The sequence below is a fragment of the Chiloscyllium plagiosum genome, unplaced genomic scaffold (assembly GCF_037043375.1).
Source record: "Chiloscyllium plagiosum isolate Xiang-an unplaced genomic scaffold, Cpla_swu_hap1 HiC_scaffold_12, whole genome shotgun sequence".
NCBI classification, from domain to species: domain Eukaryota; kingdom Metazoa; phylum Chordata; class Chondrichthyes; order Orectolobiformes; family Hemiscylliidae; genus Chiloscyllium; species Chiloscyllium plagiosum.
The window spans coordinates 35,027,441-35,045,380 of NW_028270150.1; the positions used below are offsets into that span (position 1 = coordinate 35,027,441).

At 39.8% G+C, this 17,940-nt stretch overlaps 1 protein-coding gene across 5 annotated transcripts in view; it reads right to left on the reverse strand.

The window, feature by feature from the left end:
- Positions 1-10,274: 10,274 nt before the first annotated feature.
- tmem45a (transmembrane protein 45a) overlaps positions 10,275-17,940 on the reverse strand; it is a 99,637-nt gene continuing 91,971 nt past the window's right edge. For all 5 annotated transcript variants that reach the window (XM_087992614.1, XM_087992616.1, XM_087992615.1 and 2 more), the window contains one exon: positions 10,275-11,283. In XM_087992614.1, coding sequence (XP_087848740.1) covers positions 11,190-11,283 — 94 coding nt within the window. In that variant the 3' untranslated portion in view covers positions 10,275-11,189. The remainder of the gene's footprint in view (positions 11,284-17,940) is intronic.

Consider the following 17,940-nt stretch of genomic DNA (forward strand, 5'->3'; position numbering starts at 1 on the left):
CGCAGGCGCTGAACCCGCACGAGCATGCGCACACGCATTGATACCGGGACCACGCCCCCACACGTCAGCTGGCTCCGCCCCCTTACCTGTCCCAGAGTATGCACGACCAACTTCACCTGTCCCAGAGTCTGTTCTGTCCCATCGCATGCACTAAGACCCTCACTTGTCCCAGAGTCTACACTATCACCATCACCTCTCCCAGAGTCTGCCCTGCCCCCTCACCTGTCCCACAGTATGCATTACCACCATCACCTGTCCCAGAGTCTGCCCTGCACCCTCACCTGTCCCAGAACCTGCACTACCACCATCACCGGTCCCAGAGTTGTCACTGCCCACTCACCTGTCCCAGTGTCTGCACTACCACCATCACCTGTCCGAGTCTGTCCTGCACCCTCACCTGTCCCACAGTATGCATTACCACCATCACCTGTCCCAGAGTCTGTCCTGCACCCTCACCTGTCCCAGTGTCTGCACTACCACCATCACCTGTCCGAGTCTGTCCTGCACCCTCACCTGTCCCACAGTATGCATTACCACCATCACCTGTCCCAGAGTCTGTCCTGCACCCTCACCTGTCCCAGTGTCTGCACTACCACCATCACCTGTCCCAGAGTCTGCCCTGCCCCCTCACCTGTCCCAGTGTCTGCACTACCACCATCACCTGTCCGAGTCTGTCCTGCACCCTCACCTGTCCCACAGTATGCATTACCACCATCACCTGTCCCAGAGTCTGTCCTGCACCCTCACCTGTCCCAGTGTCTGCACTACCACCATCACCTGTCCCAGAGTCTGCCCTGCCCCCTCACCTGTCCCAGTGTCTGCACTACCACCATCACCTGTCCGAGTCTGTCCTGCACCCTCACCTGTCCCACAGTATGCATTACCACCATCACCTGTCCCAGAGTCTGCCCTGCCCCCTCACCTGTCTCAGTGTCTGCACTACCACCATCACCTCTCCCAGAGTCTGCCCTGCACCCTCACCTGTCCCACAGTATGCATTACCACCATCACCTGTCCCAGAGTCTGCCCTGCCCCCTCACCTGTCCCAGAACCTGCACTACCACCATCACCGGTCCCAGAGTTGTCACTGCCCACTCACCTGTCCCAGAGTCTGCACCACCCCCTCACCTGTCCCAGAGTCCACACCACTGCCTCACCTTTCCTGCAATCATGACTCCCCCTTATCAGGCACTTTCACCCACCTGCCCTGCAGAATGCTGAGGTCTGTAGCCATGATCTCAACAGTCCGAGACTGCATGACAGACCAGATTTGCATCATGTCTGGCTAAGCCGCAATTGTAACGTACAAACATTGTAGATCCTCGTAAGAAAGTGGGAAATGAAACTTAATTTAACCCAGGATCAGCTAAGTGTCAATAAGAACATACAGAGTCCTTCAAGCTTGCTCTGTCATTCAACAGATCATGGCCAATCGGTCCCAGGCCTCAAAACAGTATTCCATGGATTCATGCAGTTTTTGAGCAAAATAAAATGTAATTCTGCAAAAATAAGTTCACCCCATAAGCTTAGGTCCAGGACATTCAGCCTCAGACCTTCAGGTGACCATTCTCCCATTCTCCAAAGCGGACTTCGGGACAAGCAACAATGCAGTGTGGCTGAGTAGAAGCTCTGTATTCATGGAAATGGCTTCAACCAAGACCTCGGGTTCATGTCACACTACAGGTGACCCCACTGCACAATACACTCTCTCTCACACATACGCACTCCTACATACTCACACATCCACGCAGACCCTCTCATCCACAAGCTCTCTCTCATATGCACACACATACCTCCGCACCCCCACACACACCCTCTCACAGACACATACCCCGTTACACTCACACACACACTTAACCAAACTTACACACACACATATACACACACTATATCATGTGCACTCACACCCAAACATACACAACTCACATGCACACTCACTTTGTTGTTCCTACACGTGCACACATATAAATTCATGGTGTGAATTTGTTTTTGCAGAATTACATTTCATTTTGCTCAAAAACTGCATGAATCCATGTAAAACTCCATACAACTATGCAGAGGGCTTGTCAGTCTGACTCAACATTGGGACACAGACAGACTTCACACCTATTGTTAGAAAAGCTGAGCTATCTTGAGAATGTAATTTAAAAGAACAGAAACCAGCATATCCCATTCTAAGAGATGAAAGTTTTAATCTAAGATTGTTTACTGTATCACATCTCCAATACACTGGACTACTTTGGCTATAAATTCTGTGATCATGATCTTATTACCTGATGAAAGAGTGGCACTCTGAAAGCTGGTGCTTCCAAATAAACCTGTTAGACTATAACATGACGTTGTGTGATTTTTAACTTTGTCTACTCCAGTCCAACACCAGCACCTCCAAGTCAAATAAACGATCGCCATTTGTTCTTCTGGAGTCCTCTTTCAATATTTCATGATTTGGAGGTGCTGGTATTGGACTGGGGTGGACAAAGTTAAAAATCAATTTTCAAGTATCCCTATAACAGTATGGTGCGGTCACCGGTAGTTATGTCACATCCCAGGCACTAGCATTGCACTTGGGTAAGTATGTTTCAAATTACCAACCCAAGTTAGAGCAGAGAGCTATACAGGCAGTTCTGGACGAAATCCAAAGATCTGAAAAAGGACGCAGGTCAACAGCTGCCGGACAAGAAGGTATATCCAGGCTAGCAGAATGGGAGAGTGTTAGGGGAGAAAAGGCAAAAAGCCACACTGAGTAGTCAGACCGTTTCAGGAACTACTAGTGGGAAGATGTGCTGACCAGGAAGATAGCACACTACAGGCAGGCGAAATAAATGACTCATGTCATAGAGTCATAGGGATGTTATCCATAGGGATGTTATCCAGTCTGAAAAACAACCTTCCGCCACCACCCTCTGTCTTCTATCTTTGAGCGAGTTCTGTATCCAAGTGGCTAGTTCTCCCTATATTCTATGAGATCTAACCTTGCTAATCGTGGAACAGGGAAAGGCTGTAAACTTTGAGTGGGTCAGAGAGCTCCATCACCTGGTTTATAGCAGAACGACAGTCAAACATGATAAAGAGGAAGCTGAAAGATAATTGGGATCCACGGGGATTCCCGCCCACCACGAACAAAAAGTTGGTAGATGCATCAGAAAAAAAGCGAAATGATCATTACCACTTTCTATTTGTAATTAGAGAGTCATAGAGATGTACAGCATGGAAACAGACCCTTCAGTCCAACCCGTCCATGCCGACCACATATCCCAACCCAATCTAGTCCCACCTGCCAGCACCCGGCCCATATCCCTCCAAACCCTTCCTATTCGTAAACATATCCAAATGCCTTTTAAATGTTGCAATTGTACCAGCATCCACCACTTTCTCTGGCATCTCATTCCATACACGTACCACCCTGTGTGAAAAAGTTGCCCAATTAGCCTCTTTTATATCTTGCCCCTCTCACCCTAAACCTATGCCCTCTAGTTCTGGACTCCCTGACCCCAGGGAAAATACTTTGTCTATTTATCCTATCCATGTCCCTCATGAATTTGTAAACCTCTATAAGGTCACCCCTGAACCTCTGTCACGCCAGGGAAAACAGCCCCAGCCTGTACAGTCTCTCCCCATAGCTCAAATCCTCCAACCCTGGCAACATCCTTGTAAATCTTTTCTGAATCCTTTCAAGTTTCACAACATCTTTCCAATAGGAAGGAGACCAGAATTGCATGCAATATTCCAACAGTGGCCTAACCAATGTCCTGTACAGCTGCAACATGACCTCCCAACTCCTGTACTCAATATTCTGACCAATAAAAGAAAGCATACCAAAAGCCTTCTTCAATATCCTATCTAGCTACGACTCCACTTTCAAGGAGCTATGAACCTGCACTCCAAGGCCTCTTTGTTCAGCAACACTCCCGAGGACCTTACCATTAAGTGTACATGTCCTGCTAAGATTTGCTTTCCCAAAATGTAGCACCTCGCATTTATCTGAATTAAACTCCATCTGCCACTTCTCAGCCCATTGGCCCATCTGATCAAGATCCTGTTGTAGTCTGAGGTAACCTTCTTCACTGTCCACTTACACCTCCAATTTTGGTGTCATCTGCAAATTTACTAATTATACCTCTTATGCTCACATCCAAATCATTTATGTAAATGATAAAAAGTAGAGAACCCAGCACCGATCCTTGTGGCACTCCACTGGTCACAGGCCTCCAGTCTGAAAAACAACCTCCACCACCACCCTCTGTCCTCTACCTTTGAGCCAGTTCTGTATCCAAATGGCTAGTTCTCCCTGCATTCCGTGAGATCTAACCTTGCTAACCAGTCTCCCTTGGGGAACCTTGTTGAATGCATTACTGAAGTCCATATAGATCACATCTACCGCTCTGCCATCAATTGTGCAGATGAGTTACTGCTAATATAAGAAACGACCGCAGGGTTAGTAGCTGCGGCAGGCTTTGATGACGATATGGTAGAAACAGTTAAAAGATGAAAAGACTATAGCTTCTTGATTGAACATTTAAACAACTTCAACTGATACAGTCTCTTTAGCTCTGTGCTCCCTTCTGCCAGTTCTTGCATAGGTGCAGCTATTTTAGCTAAATCCTTCAAAAAGGGTCCTACAATAAGTAAACAATCCCAAGCTCCATCTGGCACATCCAGGGCCTTGTCAGTCTCCCTATAGCCTCCAATTGACTGCGGGGATATTTCCACTTTTTACTTGGGCCATGCACCCCAGTGCGAAAAGGCGGTCTCTCACCCTATAGTTAAAGATTGTCATAGTAAAGATTGGACAAATGTTTGGAAATGGAGTAAACTGTATTTTTTGATTTTAATTTGAAAACATTGTTTTTGTGTTGTTTAAGCTCAAATTGTTCCAAAACACAGAAAAGCTGCACTTTGTCGGACATCCAATTTGAACTCAGATTTCTAAAACAGAGGGAAATTAAGACATATCACTCAGTGCCCTGACCCTTCTCACATCAGCAGATTTAACTTTGTGCTGGCACCTTTCTTTTAATTTCCACATTACTAGATGTGTGCTTTTATAAATTTACAGGAATCCAATTTGGATTAAAGACTTTCCCTTTTAGAGATTTGCCCTTGACCAGTCATGCCCATGTTCGAGCTTTTTGAGACGAAGTGTTCGAAAATGGGAGAATCTTTGACTCCAATGACTTGTATTTGGCATCTAAGAAGCACCGTTTAAAATCACCAAGTCTACATTACATTATTTACCATATTTGTTTCTGAAATGGAGTCTGATAAGTCATTTGATAGAAGTTGCTATTTGAAGCACTTAGTGGAAAATTACATGACATTTAAGAAGCAGCACAGTAATCCAACATATGGATGATCTTCTAATTGTGTTCCTTATCAAAGCTGAGTATCTCCAAGCTGCTGGAATCAGCTGTGTTTTAAAGCCAGCCTGAATAAAAAGTGGGAACATGCCCGCAATCAATTGGAGGCAATATAGAGACTGTGAATGCCCTGCTCTGACAGATAGATCTTTGGATTGTTTACCTGTTGTAGAACTCTTTTGAAGGATTTAGCTAAAATAACTGCACCCATACAAGAATTGACAAAAAGGAGCTCAAAATTAAGAGATTATATCAGTTGAAGTTGGTTAAAATTTAAATGTTCAATTAAGAACAGGATGATTACACACAGATGTAATTTCAAGGAAAGCAACATATTCTTCAGAAAATAATTATTAAAAGAATCATGCAAGTTTGGAAGAATTTTGTGACCCAAAGTGTCTCAAGCAAATTATGTGGCCTTTGAAGTAGTGGCACTGTTGCATACTGAGGGTTGTTCAAATGTTGTTGGATGCTGAGCTAAACAGCATTTGAGATCTAAGTTTTGAAGAACTGAATATCCTTTTCAAATCTTGACTGTCCTTTCACTTGCATAATGATTCACTCAGTCATTCACAATTTAACATAATTTATGGAATAATGCAAAGTAAGTATATTTAAGAAATTATTTTAATTAGAATAAAGTAGAGACTTCTCATTCACAGCTAAGTTTATGACAGTAACTTCAGAAGATAGTAGTAATTCAACATAATCTGCAGGCATTCTTCAAAACTGGACAAAACGTTTTTGATAATTCATTGTTGAATAAAGTTGACAAAGAGAATCTTTTTTTTCAAACCTTCACCAATAATACAACTGCATTATGACAACACATTGGTATATTCATGTAAATGTCTAAACACAGTACACATTGCTATTTTTAACAGAAAAATGTATTCATAATAAGAAATATTAAAGACATTGAAAACCTGCCAAGTTTAGTGTATTCCATAGAACGTATTACAATGAAATGGAAAACAAAATGATTCATGATCAATGAATATTTAAAATTTACTTTAGAAGTTAAATTTTTTGAAATGTTCCTTTGGTCTTTACTGATTAATATTGCGTTGACAGGTTAATTGGCAAAACTGAATCAACTACACATAGGAGACAATATTTAAATTAAGTTAAGAAATAAAGTATTGCCAAAATTTGTACTTGTTTTACAAAGTAAGAGAAGTAAATAATATAACTTTTCTCAGTCATAGAAAATAAATATTCATTTCATTTGAGGTATAATCTAATTATTTAACTACAATATATTACAAAAGAGAGAAATCTAAATTTATCCAAAATGTATTTGCATATAAAATATTAACTCTACAAAAATTGCGATGGTTACTTTATTTTTATGTATTCAAGCTTTCATATTCTATCCATTATATGCTACACATCAATTCTGATTCTCAAAACATGATTCTCAAAACATATCTTGTAAATTACATATAAATATGACTTTTTTCTAAATGTTTAACATTTCAAAATTGAGTACACAAATATATAGGACTGAAAATATCTGGAGGAATGCACAGAAAGATTTTAATATTTACTTGAAAGTAAACTATATATGGACAAAGGAGTACTTTGTAATTGCCTAAATATCTCCTGCATTTTTTTGAAATTTGCATGTAGTTACACTTTATTAAGTACCAAGAAAATGTTCATCAATTACGCACTAAAAGACAGAGTTCTTAAATGTCTTATAATGTTATTGTTTTGGCAGGTTTTAAAACCAAAAATAATATTTTTAATATCAATATACATTTCACACAAATTCTTAATCAGAAAGACTCTGAAATATATTGGTCACTCTGGGGTTCAGTACAGAAATATAACTTCTTGCATTGGATATGTACATATTATTTTCTCTAGTTTCAGGTTTCCCATCATAGTCTTCTGTTCTCATGCAGTGGAGAGTCTACATAAGGTTTTGGTGTACACTTTAAGCTTTTGCCCACTTGACTGAACCAGTCCCATGCACTATCATAGATGTAATTAATGAATGGTCCTAAATTCCCAGACAGTCTCCTACCGAAACATTCCTGCCTCACTATTGTAGCTTGCTTCTAGCTTTGTACAAGGGGAAAAAAATTAAACATATGTATAACATCTAACCATCAATTCATTCCTCTTTTACTAGGATAAAACCAGAATTAAAAAGGAGCAGCATCACCATTCAGATAGGATTAAAGCAGGCAACGGTGGCATTAACTTTGGTAATGGAATGTGAGAAGAGTAACTCAGAGTTTTGTTGATGGACAAGGAAATGCAATGACAGCATTGGGAGTGAGGTGAAATTGGAAATGGCAGAATATGAAGTCAAGTGGCAACTGTGGTGATGCAGGGGTAGGACACTGTGCCTACCTAGACCAGGAAGGAGTGTAGTAAATTTTACAACAATGAATAGGAGAATGGGGAGAAAGGTGGGTGGGAGAAAATACTGTTTAATCCCAAAAGGGAAACTGAAGATACTTATATGTTCTATTGAGGTTACCTACAGCCAGGTTCTGAAGCACACCTCTCTCACCTCATGGGTTACCTTCCATTGTGTGTAAGCATGTCTTTTGGCAACCAAATACTGCACTACCCTCTTTTTCATCTCCTGGGTAGATCGTAGTAGTTTCAGCTGTCAATTTCTTTGAGAGATTAGCTTCCAAACTCTCCCTTGATGACAAACCCTCAACTTTCTCTAAACACATCATCTTCCAGTCCACCCAGCTTATCTGTGAATTGATTATCGATAGCTGGGTGCCACTGGCAGGCTGCTGGTGATTGGTGTCTAGCTTTTGCTGGCTGATTACAACTCCAGATGGCTGTTTGGATGAAAGGAACAACTAGCTGGTTTTGAATGGATAGTTTCTGAATTTTGTACTTATGATATGGAATTGTCGGGTGCTGGCTGTAACCTGACCTTTCAGTGATGTTGATAGTCTGTCATACAAGATCATGGGTTTCCTGACATTTAAGGTTCAGCTACACTTAGGACATGATCAACAATTCCCCAAAGGAAACATACAGCTAAGTGGTGACAGAGTCATAGAGATGTACGGCACAGAAATAGACTGTTCAGTCCAATTTGTCCATGCCGACCAGATATTTACTATAATTTGTTGATTTTTTAAATGATTTATTTACTTTGACTGTGCAGCATATTTTTCTACATCATGACATTGTTTACATATGCTAAAGTGCAGACATGCATGGAAAAGATGACAAACTTCAGGATGTTTTGGTGGATGGCCCAGATATCACCCTTCCAGTGAGGGATTTCTGTTCACCATATGGTGTATATTCATTCTAAATTACTGTCACACCACACAGAGTGACCATTTTTCTAACAGTATCTGGATCTAAGTTTCTGGTAGTGGAACCATCTGTTTCAAGTTAGCATTTTGGAGAAATTGCAAAGGACAACATGTGGGCTTGAATGTGAGTCCAGAAAGTCATTCAGATTTGTGTTGGTTCTTGGAGTGCAATGCTCTCTGACATCAAGGAGAATCTCTTCATTTGGAGGAGAAGGGAAAACAACTCAAGTACTAACGACGATTTAAAGATAAATGCCATCAGGATGAAGCCTAATAGCCATTAATTTTAGCACCAATTTAAAAAAGTGATTGCCCCATTTCCTTGTCTCCTTGAAAAACTGAATAAAAGGAAATGAATAATTGTTTTACAGTTGCAACAAAATGTAATATCAGGATGCATCATTGTACTGAAGGACATTTATTTTACTACTTGATCACTGTTATAACTTTCATTTCCAATCTATAAGTTTCATTTTATGTCAAATTCTGACTTGCTAAATTGAATCTTCAATTAAATGGTTGGCATAAAATGTGTTATTGATAAGAAAAAAATCTATTTTTTTGTCACACAATGTAGGGTTTTCATAAGGAATTTGCATGTTGTTACCAAATGCTTTTCAGCAAGTACTAATATTTTAAGCATTGGTCATTACTTTTAAGTCAATCGTGGGTATCATAGGTTTTATTTTCAAAACGATTTCTAATAAAGTTTTAATTCAAAAAAAGACGTTAAAGAACATTAAGATTGAACACACTACATGGCATTTCTTCCCTTTAAAAGACTGTTTAAACACTACTGTGTTAAATAATAGACATAGATCCTTAACTTTCATAATTTTCAGAATAGCTGGAATGAAATAATCCAAGAGAAAATTTAAGCAATAGAATGGTATATTGTCCAACTGTTAAACTTCTCAGTCAGGGCAACTTTGACCTAAAACGTACGAGCATTCCACTAAAGCTATGGTAGTTGAACAAGGAAACCTTTGGACAATTTTGGGAACGCATAATTTCTCAAGTAGAATAAAGATTTTTTTATGCTAGTTTGAACAACTAATGTATGAGTTTGTGTATTTTTCATGTGCTATTTGTAACAAAAGCAAAAGCTCATATAAAAAACATTTGTAATTTTGCTACACAAAATTTTCCATCCCCTTTGATATTGAATATTGTATCAGAATGTAGTTCTGAAGCAAACTTTGCAATAATGCTATTGCAGATTCTTCAAGCATGTGCTGGGGTGAAACTTTGCTTTTGACAATAGCATGAAATGGTTCACAGCGACTCTGAAGTCTGTTTCACATTGCACTCAATCTTTTTTTGTAATGGATGTAATACAGCTTACTGGTTCACTAGTTCTAGATTACAGTTTAAAACTAATTTTATTCCTGTGATCTTTACTTAATTGTTTTTATGAAACTTGCATTATTTAAATTTGATATGCCAAAAACATCACATTAACAAGAAACATTCTACGATAAGCAATTCCAACTTCAGTCATTTATGATATGCAATCATGGCTTAGTACTAGGTCACTGTGTTTGTTAGTGGAGTGAATGAAGTCAGATATATTGCAGTATACCAGTAATGCAAGTTTTCAGAAAGAATAGAGTTTCAAGCTTTTTTGTAATGTCAAACACCATCACATATGTCTATCTCTGGAAACATATTTTCAAAACTCAAAGATTTACTTTAATACAAAAACATTTAAAAGTAAAATATTACAATTCTTTTAAATCCGGCATTGTCACTTCAGAGTCACAAATTGAATTTTATATCACTTCAGTCATTGGTGTGGATTTAAGGATTAGAATTTGGTTTGAAGTAACGTTACAATAGAAGTTGTCTACACTTTTTAATTTGTACTATGTAATTTTTAAGTTAATATTTTCACTGCTTATAGTTTTGAGCACCAAAATCTTCCTTTGACTTTTGAAGAGATGGTAGTACAAAATGAACTCATGGTAACTTGGCAGCCCATTTTAATCTAAACTGAATTCTCTCTTTTAAAGGATGTATGATAGGATCCAAGTTTAATATAAATCCTTGCTGCATTATTGGTATAAATTAATTTCATCCTTGTGCTCTTCATTTGCAAAATGCTTTATGAATTTTTCTAGTTCTTTTGAAGTATTATTGTCAAAAGATTGTTACTTTCTTTCAGGACTTGTTCATACTTAGACACGAGTTTTTAAACATAGAAAATAAAAGACAAACTGAAGTGTGTATTTCCCCTTTCACTTGTCACTCAAGCTTTTGGAAATCAGGATCAAGTTTCGATTATTGTAAAGATCACAAATGTCACCCTTTTCACTAGTTGATTTGATAGGAATAAAAGACAGCAGTAAAAGAAATGTACCTAAATCCGTCCATTTCAATGCAAAACACATGATCGTTCAATACATTTGCTCCTTTGTAGACAAAGGTTTAGGATATTGGAAGAGTTTAACATCAGAAAACATTAAAGATTCTAAAAAATATATACATAAAGAAGGCATAATGGTAGCAAACTGCAATATTTATAAGACTATATTTCATCCTCAACTTCTTGATCTTTTTCTGATGACTTCAACAGTCCCATCTCCAGAGGCTCGACCTTTTTTAACTTTGTATTAATCACCCTACAAACATAAAAAGGATATATGTAAATTTGGTGAAATTGATGATGGCGTGATTAATAATGACTGAAATCATTGCAAATTATTTTTTAAAAATGTAAGATGTCAATCATACTGCTATCAGCCTTTGGGCTATGATTGTGTTTCTTGAACAATATTAAAAATTTTAAGTTTGAAGCTTAAAAAAAGACTGATTGTTGATTCATCATGGTACGCTGCTTATTTTTATCTAAATGTGCAAGTCATTCCAAACTCTATTTTAACTCCTTGCAGGGTTAACTCCTTTGTGGGCGGCACGGTGGCACAGTGGTTAGCACTGCTGCCTCGCAGCGCCAGAGACCCGGGTTCAATTCCCGCCTCAGGCGACTGACTGTGTGGAGTTTGCACATTCTCCCCGTGTCTGCGTGGGTTTCCTCCGGGTGCTCCGGTTTCCTCCCACAGTCCAAAAATGTGCAGGCCAGGTGAATTGGCCATGCTAAATTGCCCGTAGTGTTAGGTAAAGGGGTAAATGTAGGGGTATGGGTGGGTTACGCTTCGGCGGGTCGGTGTGGACTTGTTGGGCCAAAGGGCCTGTTTCCACACTGTAAGTAATCTAAGGGTATACCACCAAGTTCCTTTCCAAGTCACAAATGATCCTAACTTAGAAGTACATTGCCCTTCCTTCAATGTTGTTGGGTAAAGAACTCAGGATTCCTTTCTGAACTGCATTATGGATGCACCTCCACCAAATGGACAGCAGGGGTTCAAGTAAGGCAACTCACACTACCTCCCCAAGGGTAATTAGGGATGGTAAAACATCTGCTAGCCATTCCCTGTGCTCATGGCGTACAAAATAATTTAAAATGATTCTTCTTCCTTTCATGGTGAAACCTGAACAGCCAATAGACAATAAGTGCGGGAGTCGGCCATTCAGCCCTTCGAGCCTGCACCGCCATTCAATATAATCATGGCTGATCATTCCTAATCAGTATCCTGTTCCTGCCTTATCTCCATAACCCTTGATTCCACTATCTTTGAGAGGTCTATCCAACTCTTTCTTAAATGAATCCAGAGAGTGGGCCTCCACTGCCCTCTGGGGCAGAGCATTCCACACAGCCACCACTCTCTGGGTGAAGAAGTTTCTCCTGAGCTCTGTCCTAAATGGTCTACCCCGTATATTTAAGCTGTGTCCCCTGGTTCGGCACTCACCCATCAGTGGAAATATGTTTCCTATTGCCAGAGTGTCCAATCCTTTTATAATCTTATACGTCTCAATCAGATCCCCGAAAAACACTAGAGTGGTTTTGGGTTTTCTAAGATTCTATCAAACATGTACCGAAGTACCTGGCGGGGAATTCCTCCTACTACCAATTTTGGAAACTGAAATGACGGTTCCTGAAAAATGGCAAGGAAAATTCTTCTTCATGTGAAGATATATATTTTGACTCTAGGTGGCAGAATTGCTTTTTTAAAATTAAGTAATTCATATTGCGCCAAATACAATCAATTTTCATTTCAACTATTTCATGTCCTTGTTCATAGTTTTAGCTTTTTATTGTCTCTGAGTGCAAAATGGTGTTGCATAGAATAAAAATTATCAGTCATTATTCCTTTGTGATATAAACAGTTGTATGTAAAATGTGTTGAAAAGGTGGGCTTTCGAGTTGGTGTTTGGGCTAGCAATTGATTTTGTAGCCAAGTAGTTGTCATGTGTTTTGATGCTGCTTTTGACATTTAAAGGGAAGTGTCCCAATTGAAACAGAATAGTCTTGAAATATGCACAGTATCTTGGCAGTACCAGAAATTGTGATTAATGTAACAGTCAGTAGCGCAAACATCAATACAGTCAGTTCTGATATAACACAATAGTTCCATTCCCATGCGACCCCTCGCTATATGAAAATCATGTAATAATAGCGCCGTTTAAACTAATGGAACCTGGATCAGAATATAGCCAATATAGGTAAAGAAAGTTCACGTTCTACAAATAACGGTCTAAGCTCATCAATCACATTATAACCAATTCGCATCAAGGAAACGCATGTTATTGCAGAACTGACTGTAACATTGTCCTACAAACCATGAAACTCATCAGAATAATTTTTGAGAATAAAAATAAAGGAGAAAGCCAACATTTATACTTTCTGAGAGGAGATTACTGATTGTGTGGAAAGTGATTAGAACAGGCATTACCATGGGGACTGGAGATGTTAATGAAGATTGACTGTTAACTGCCAGGCTTTGTTTAAATTTCAAACCAGGCAAGTTGTGTTGTCTAGGCATTGTCCCAAGGCATTAAACAACAAATGGATGAAACCTATATTGCTAAGTTGAAATAGGCATAGTACATGCATATGTTCTGCCTACAAAAAAAAGACTCTATGTAGCTTAAAATATCTTGGTGCTAAAATAGAGAGCATCAAAGTCAATCTGCAGGTTAATAGCTATCCTGATCAGATACATGACAACTGTATATCTTACTGTTTTTCCTAGAGCAGTGAAGGTTGAGGGGGCAGCCTAAGCAAGGTATATTAGATTATGAGGAGCATAAATAAGATGGTAGCCTCCAGAGCCATAGACCAAAAGTTAGAAAATTTGAATGGTGAAGACCGATCTTTGTTAGCCAGCAAATACTGTTTGGGCTGCATTGTCTCCTGTACTGTAAATACCAAAGAGTCTACAAGTCTGGATCAGTTCAATTCATGAAAGCCACTAAAGTTGTCATTCTATGCCCTTAGAAGTGGCCAGATTGACCTGGATAGGTGAGGTACCTCAAACATTAGAGCAACAAGTGAAGCAATAGCAACAGGAGTGGTGTTTGCCACTACCTGGACTCTGCCATCAAGCCAAATGTATGTTCTGCCTATCGCGTAAATGAGTAATGTGGTACACATAGTCAGTGTTTCACAGTACTTCTAACTTGCCTTGCCTTTTGTTGCAGACACAAATTCAGGCAGCTTGTCGTGTTTGCCACTATGAACTGTCAAGGGAAAGGATGTGTTGCTATGGCACTGTGCTATACCCATGTGACACCAATATATACTTACACCTAGCTTACACAGCAACCATACAATGTGCTTCAACCAAACAGCTAAGTCTCAAAGTCTAAGGTGTGTAATCCTCAGTAACCCTCAGGCTCAAAGGGCTGAACGCTTACTCCTGCTCCTAGTTTCTATGTTTCCAATCCTGGCTGGCAGCTGAGCATTATCTATGGCACCAGTCACTGGAACACTGGATGTTCCCAGCAGTAGCAAGCACGTTTGCCACTAATGAGTGCAACCTTGTGTGAGGGCAGTGCTGTTGTAGTATGGGTGAAATAACTGCTCAGAGGCCGATATCCCATCATCATTTATTTACTTGTGCGCAGTACACTGGCTGTAGCCAGCCAGCTCAGAATCAGTTGCCTGAATTGAGAAGACACTAATCTCCTGGTTATATTATTTTTTTAAAATTCTCCAGCCGAGAGAACTTTTCCCTGCAGTATACTGGCTGTGGCTGGCCAACTCAGAGTCAGTCGCCGAAGGAGTCTAATTCCTGGCTATATATACTTTTTCTTTTCCTTTTCTTAGCGTCTCCTGGTTATATTGGTCAGCCAGGGTTTTCCTGATTGATTGGGGTTGTTAACCTGGGCCAATGACCTTGTAGTCAACGAGGTCAACCTGGTTCCAATCACTACAATGAGGCATACTTATTGAGGTGGAGAAGCAGAAAAATGCATGAAATTACTCACTAGAACTCTTTCATGAAACTCCCCTAAATTGACACTTGGCCAATTTTTCATAAAACCTAACCAAGGTTTATTTTATTTCTTAATAATGGAACAAATCATTGCAACTTGGGTGGATTCTCCCATGATTTTCCATCTAATAATTCTAAAATAACTTGGAAAACTTGAGAAATACAAATCCAAATGTCTGACTGTTTCCAGTCAGTGGAACTCTGCATTGTAAGAATGAGCATCCACATTACCTGAGCAGCTTTTGAGATATACATATTAGGTTAGGGCCAGTGCACAATAAGTGAAAATATCTTTTTATTAAAAAATACAACTTTAAGTCACATATTGAGCAAGTAAATGTCGGGAGAGGATTCTGGGTAATCCAAATGGAGGATGTGAAAAAATCGTGGCTGTAAGAGCTGCTTCTTTTTTAGGTATTTTAGGTATTGGAGGCGATTTTCTTGAATTCCAGGAGCAGCAATTACTGTTTTATATGCTGTTGCTTTGTTTTGGAACTTTGAGGAAAGAAGTCAAAACAACGGCACTTTTAAAAGGGAGAAAGGCAGTGACCACATGGTCAGTTAGGGAGACAGAAAGAAACCTACAATGCGAACTGACACAGCAGTGAATCTGCACAGTTACTGCCTTTACTGTTTGAGTTCATGTATCCCTGGAAATCTGAGTGTGTCAAGGAAAAATGAACAAACAGTGAAATTCACAGCTGACCTTGGAGGAACCTGTGTGGGAGAGCTCACAGCACAGGAACAGGTAAGTATACAGTTTTAACTTGTGACCTTGCTATAAGTCTGCAGGACTGAATAGAGTGGGTTCTTTCTTGATTATATGTTTTATTGAAATCTGTCTCTTGATTAAAATATAAACCATAAATACTAAGAAAGCCTGGAGCACTGCTTTTTAGAGCAAAAAGACTGTGCTATTTTCTGGGTCTGTAGATTGTGAAGGAGCAAAGATGGCCGTTAGTAGATGATATGCTCTTCCTGTTGTATGTAGGAGTTTAGAGAGAGTTTCCATGTTACTGATGATTGTGTCTGCAGTAAATGTCTTTGGTTATGAATTCAATCGGATCTCATGGATTGCAGATACAGTCAGGTAGATGAGTTAACCCCAGAAAAGGTTATGTCAGATGTTGAGTATGTCAGATTCCAAGCAATCGATTGTGATGGCGACTTTCTAGTCAGAGGCACAGAAGGCATTTCTGCAGCCAACAGCAAAAACAATCAGAATGGTGTGTGGCCAGGATCAAGGATGTCTCAGAGGTTGCAGAATGTTCTCAAAGAGGAAAGCGATCAGAGGGAGGTCATTGTATACATTGGAACTAATGACATAGGAAGGGAAAAGGATGGAAAACTGAAGGGAGAATATAAAATGTTAGGCAAGAATTTAAAAAGGAGGTCCTCAAGGGTAGTAATATCTGGATTACTCTCGGTGCCACGAGCTAGTACAGGTAGAAATAGAAGGATAGAGCTGATGAATGCATGGCTGAGGAGCTGGCGCATGGGAGAAGGGTTCACATTTCTGAATCATTGGAATCTCTGCTGGAGCAGAAGTGACGTATATAAGAAGAATAGATTGTACCTGAATTGGAAAGGGAACAATAAACTGACAGGAAGATTTGCTAGAGCTGCTCGGGAGGCTTTAAACTAGTAAGGTGGGAGGTGGGACCCAGGGAGATAGTGAGGAAAGAGATCAGTCTGAGACTGGTACTGTTAAGAACAGAAGCGAGTCAAACAGTCAGGGCAGACAGGGACAAAGCAGAGAACAAGGTAGGACTGATAAATTAAATTGCATTTACTTCAATGCAAGAGGCCGAACAGGAAAGGCAGATGAAATCAGGGCATAAGTAGGAACATGGGACATAGAAAATGCAGAAATGTGGCTCAGAGATGGACGGAACTGGCAGCTTAATGTTCCAGGATACAAATGTAATGGGAAGGATAGAAAGGGAGGCAAGACAGGAGGGGGAGTGGCGCTTTTGATAAGGGATAGTATTACTGCTGTATTTGGGGAGGATATTCCTGGAAATATATCCAGGGAAGTTATTTGGGTGGAACTGAGAAATAAGAAAGGGATGATCACCTTATTGGGATTGTATTATAGACCTTCTAATAGTCAGCAGGAAATTGAGAAATAAATTTGTAAGGAGATCTCAGTTATCTGTAAAAATAATAGGGTGGTTATGGTAGGAGATTTTAACTTTTCAAACATCGACTAGGACTGCCACAGTGATAAATGTTTAGATGGAGAGGAATTTGTTAAGTGTGTACAAGAAAATCTTTTGATTCAGTATGTGGATGTTCTGACCGGAGAAGGTGCAAAACTTGACCTACTCTTGGGAAATAAGGCATGGCAGGTGACTGAGATGTCAGAGGGGGAGTACTTTGGGGTCAGTGACCATAATTCTATTAGTATTAAAATAGTGATGGAAAAGGATAGATCAGATATAAAAGTTGAAGTTCTAAATTGGAGGAAGGCTAATTTTGACGGTATCAGGCAAGAACTTTCAAAAGCTGATTGGGGCAGATATTCGCAGATGAAGGGATGGCTGGAAAATAGGAAGCCCTTCAAAAACGAGATAACAAGAGTCCAGATACAATATATTCCTGTCAGGGTGAAAGGAAAGGCTGGTAGGTACAGGGAATGTTGGATGACGAGAGAAATTGAGGGTTTGGATAAGAAAAAGGTGGAAGCATATGACAGGTATAAACAAGATAGATTGAGTGACTGCTCAGAAGAGTATAAAGGCAGTAGGAGTATACTTAAGAGGGAAATCAGGAGGGCAAAAAGATAACATGAGATGGCTTTGGCAAATAGGGTTAAGGATAATTCAAAGCGTTTTATAAATACATTAAGGACAAAAGGGTAACTAGGGAGCAAATAGGTCCCCTCAAAAATCAGCAAGGCAACTGCAGTGTGGAGCCGCAGGAGATGGGGGAGGTATTGAA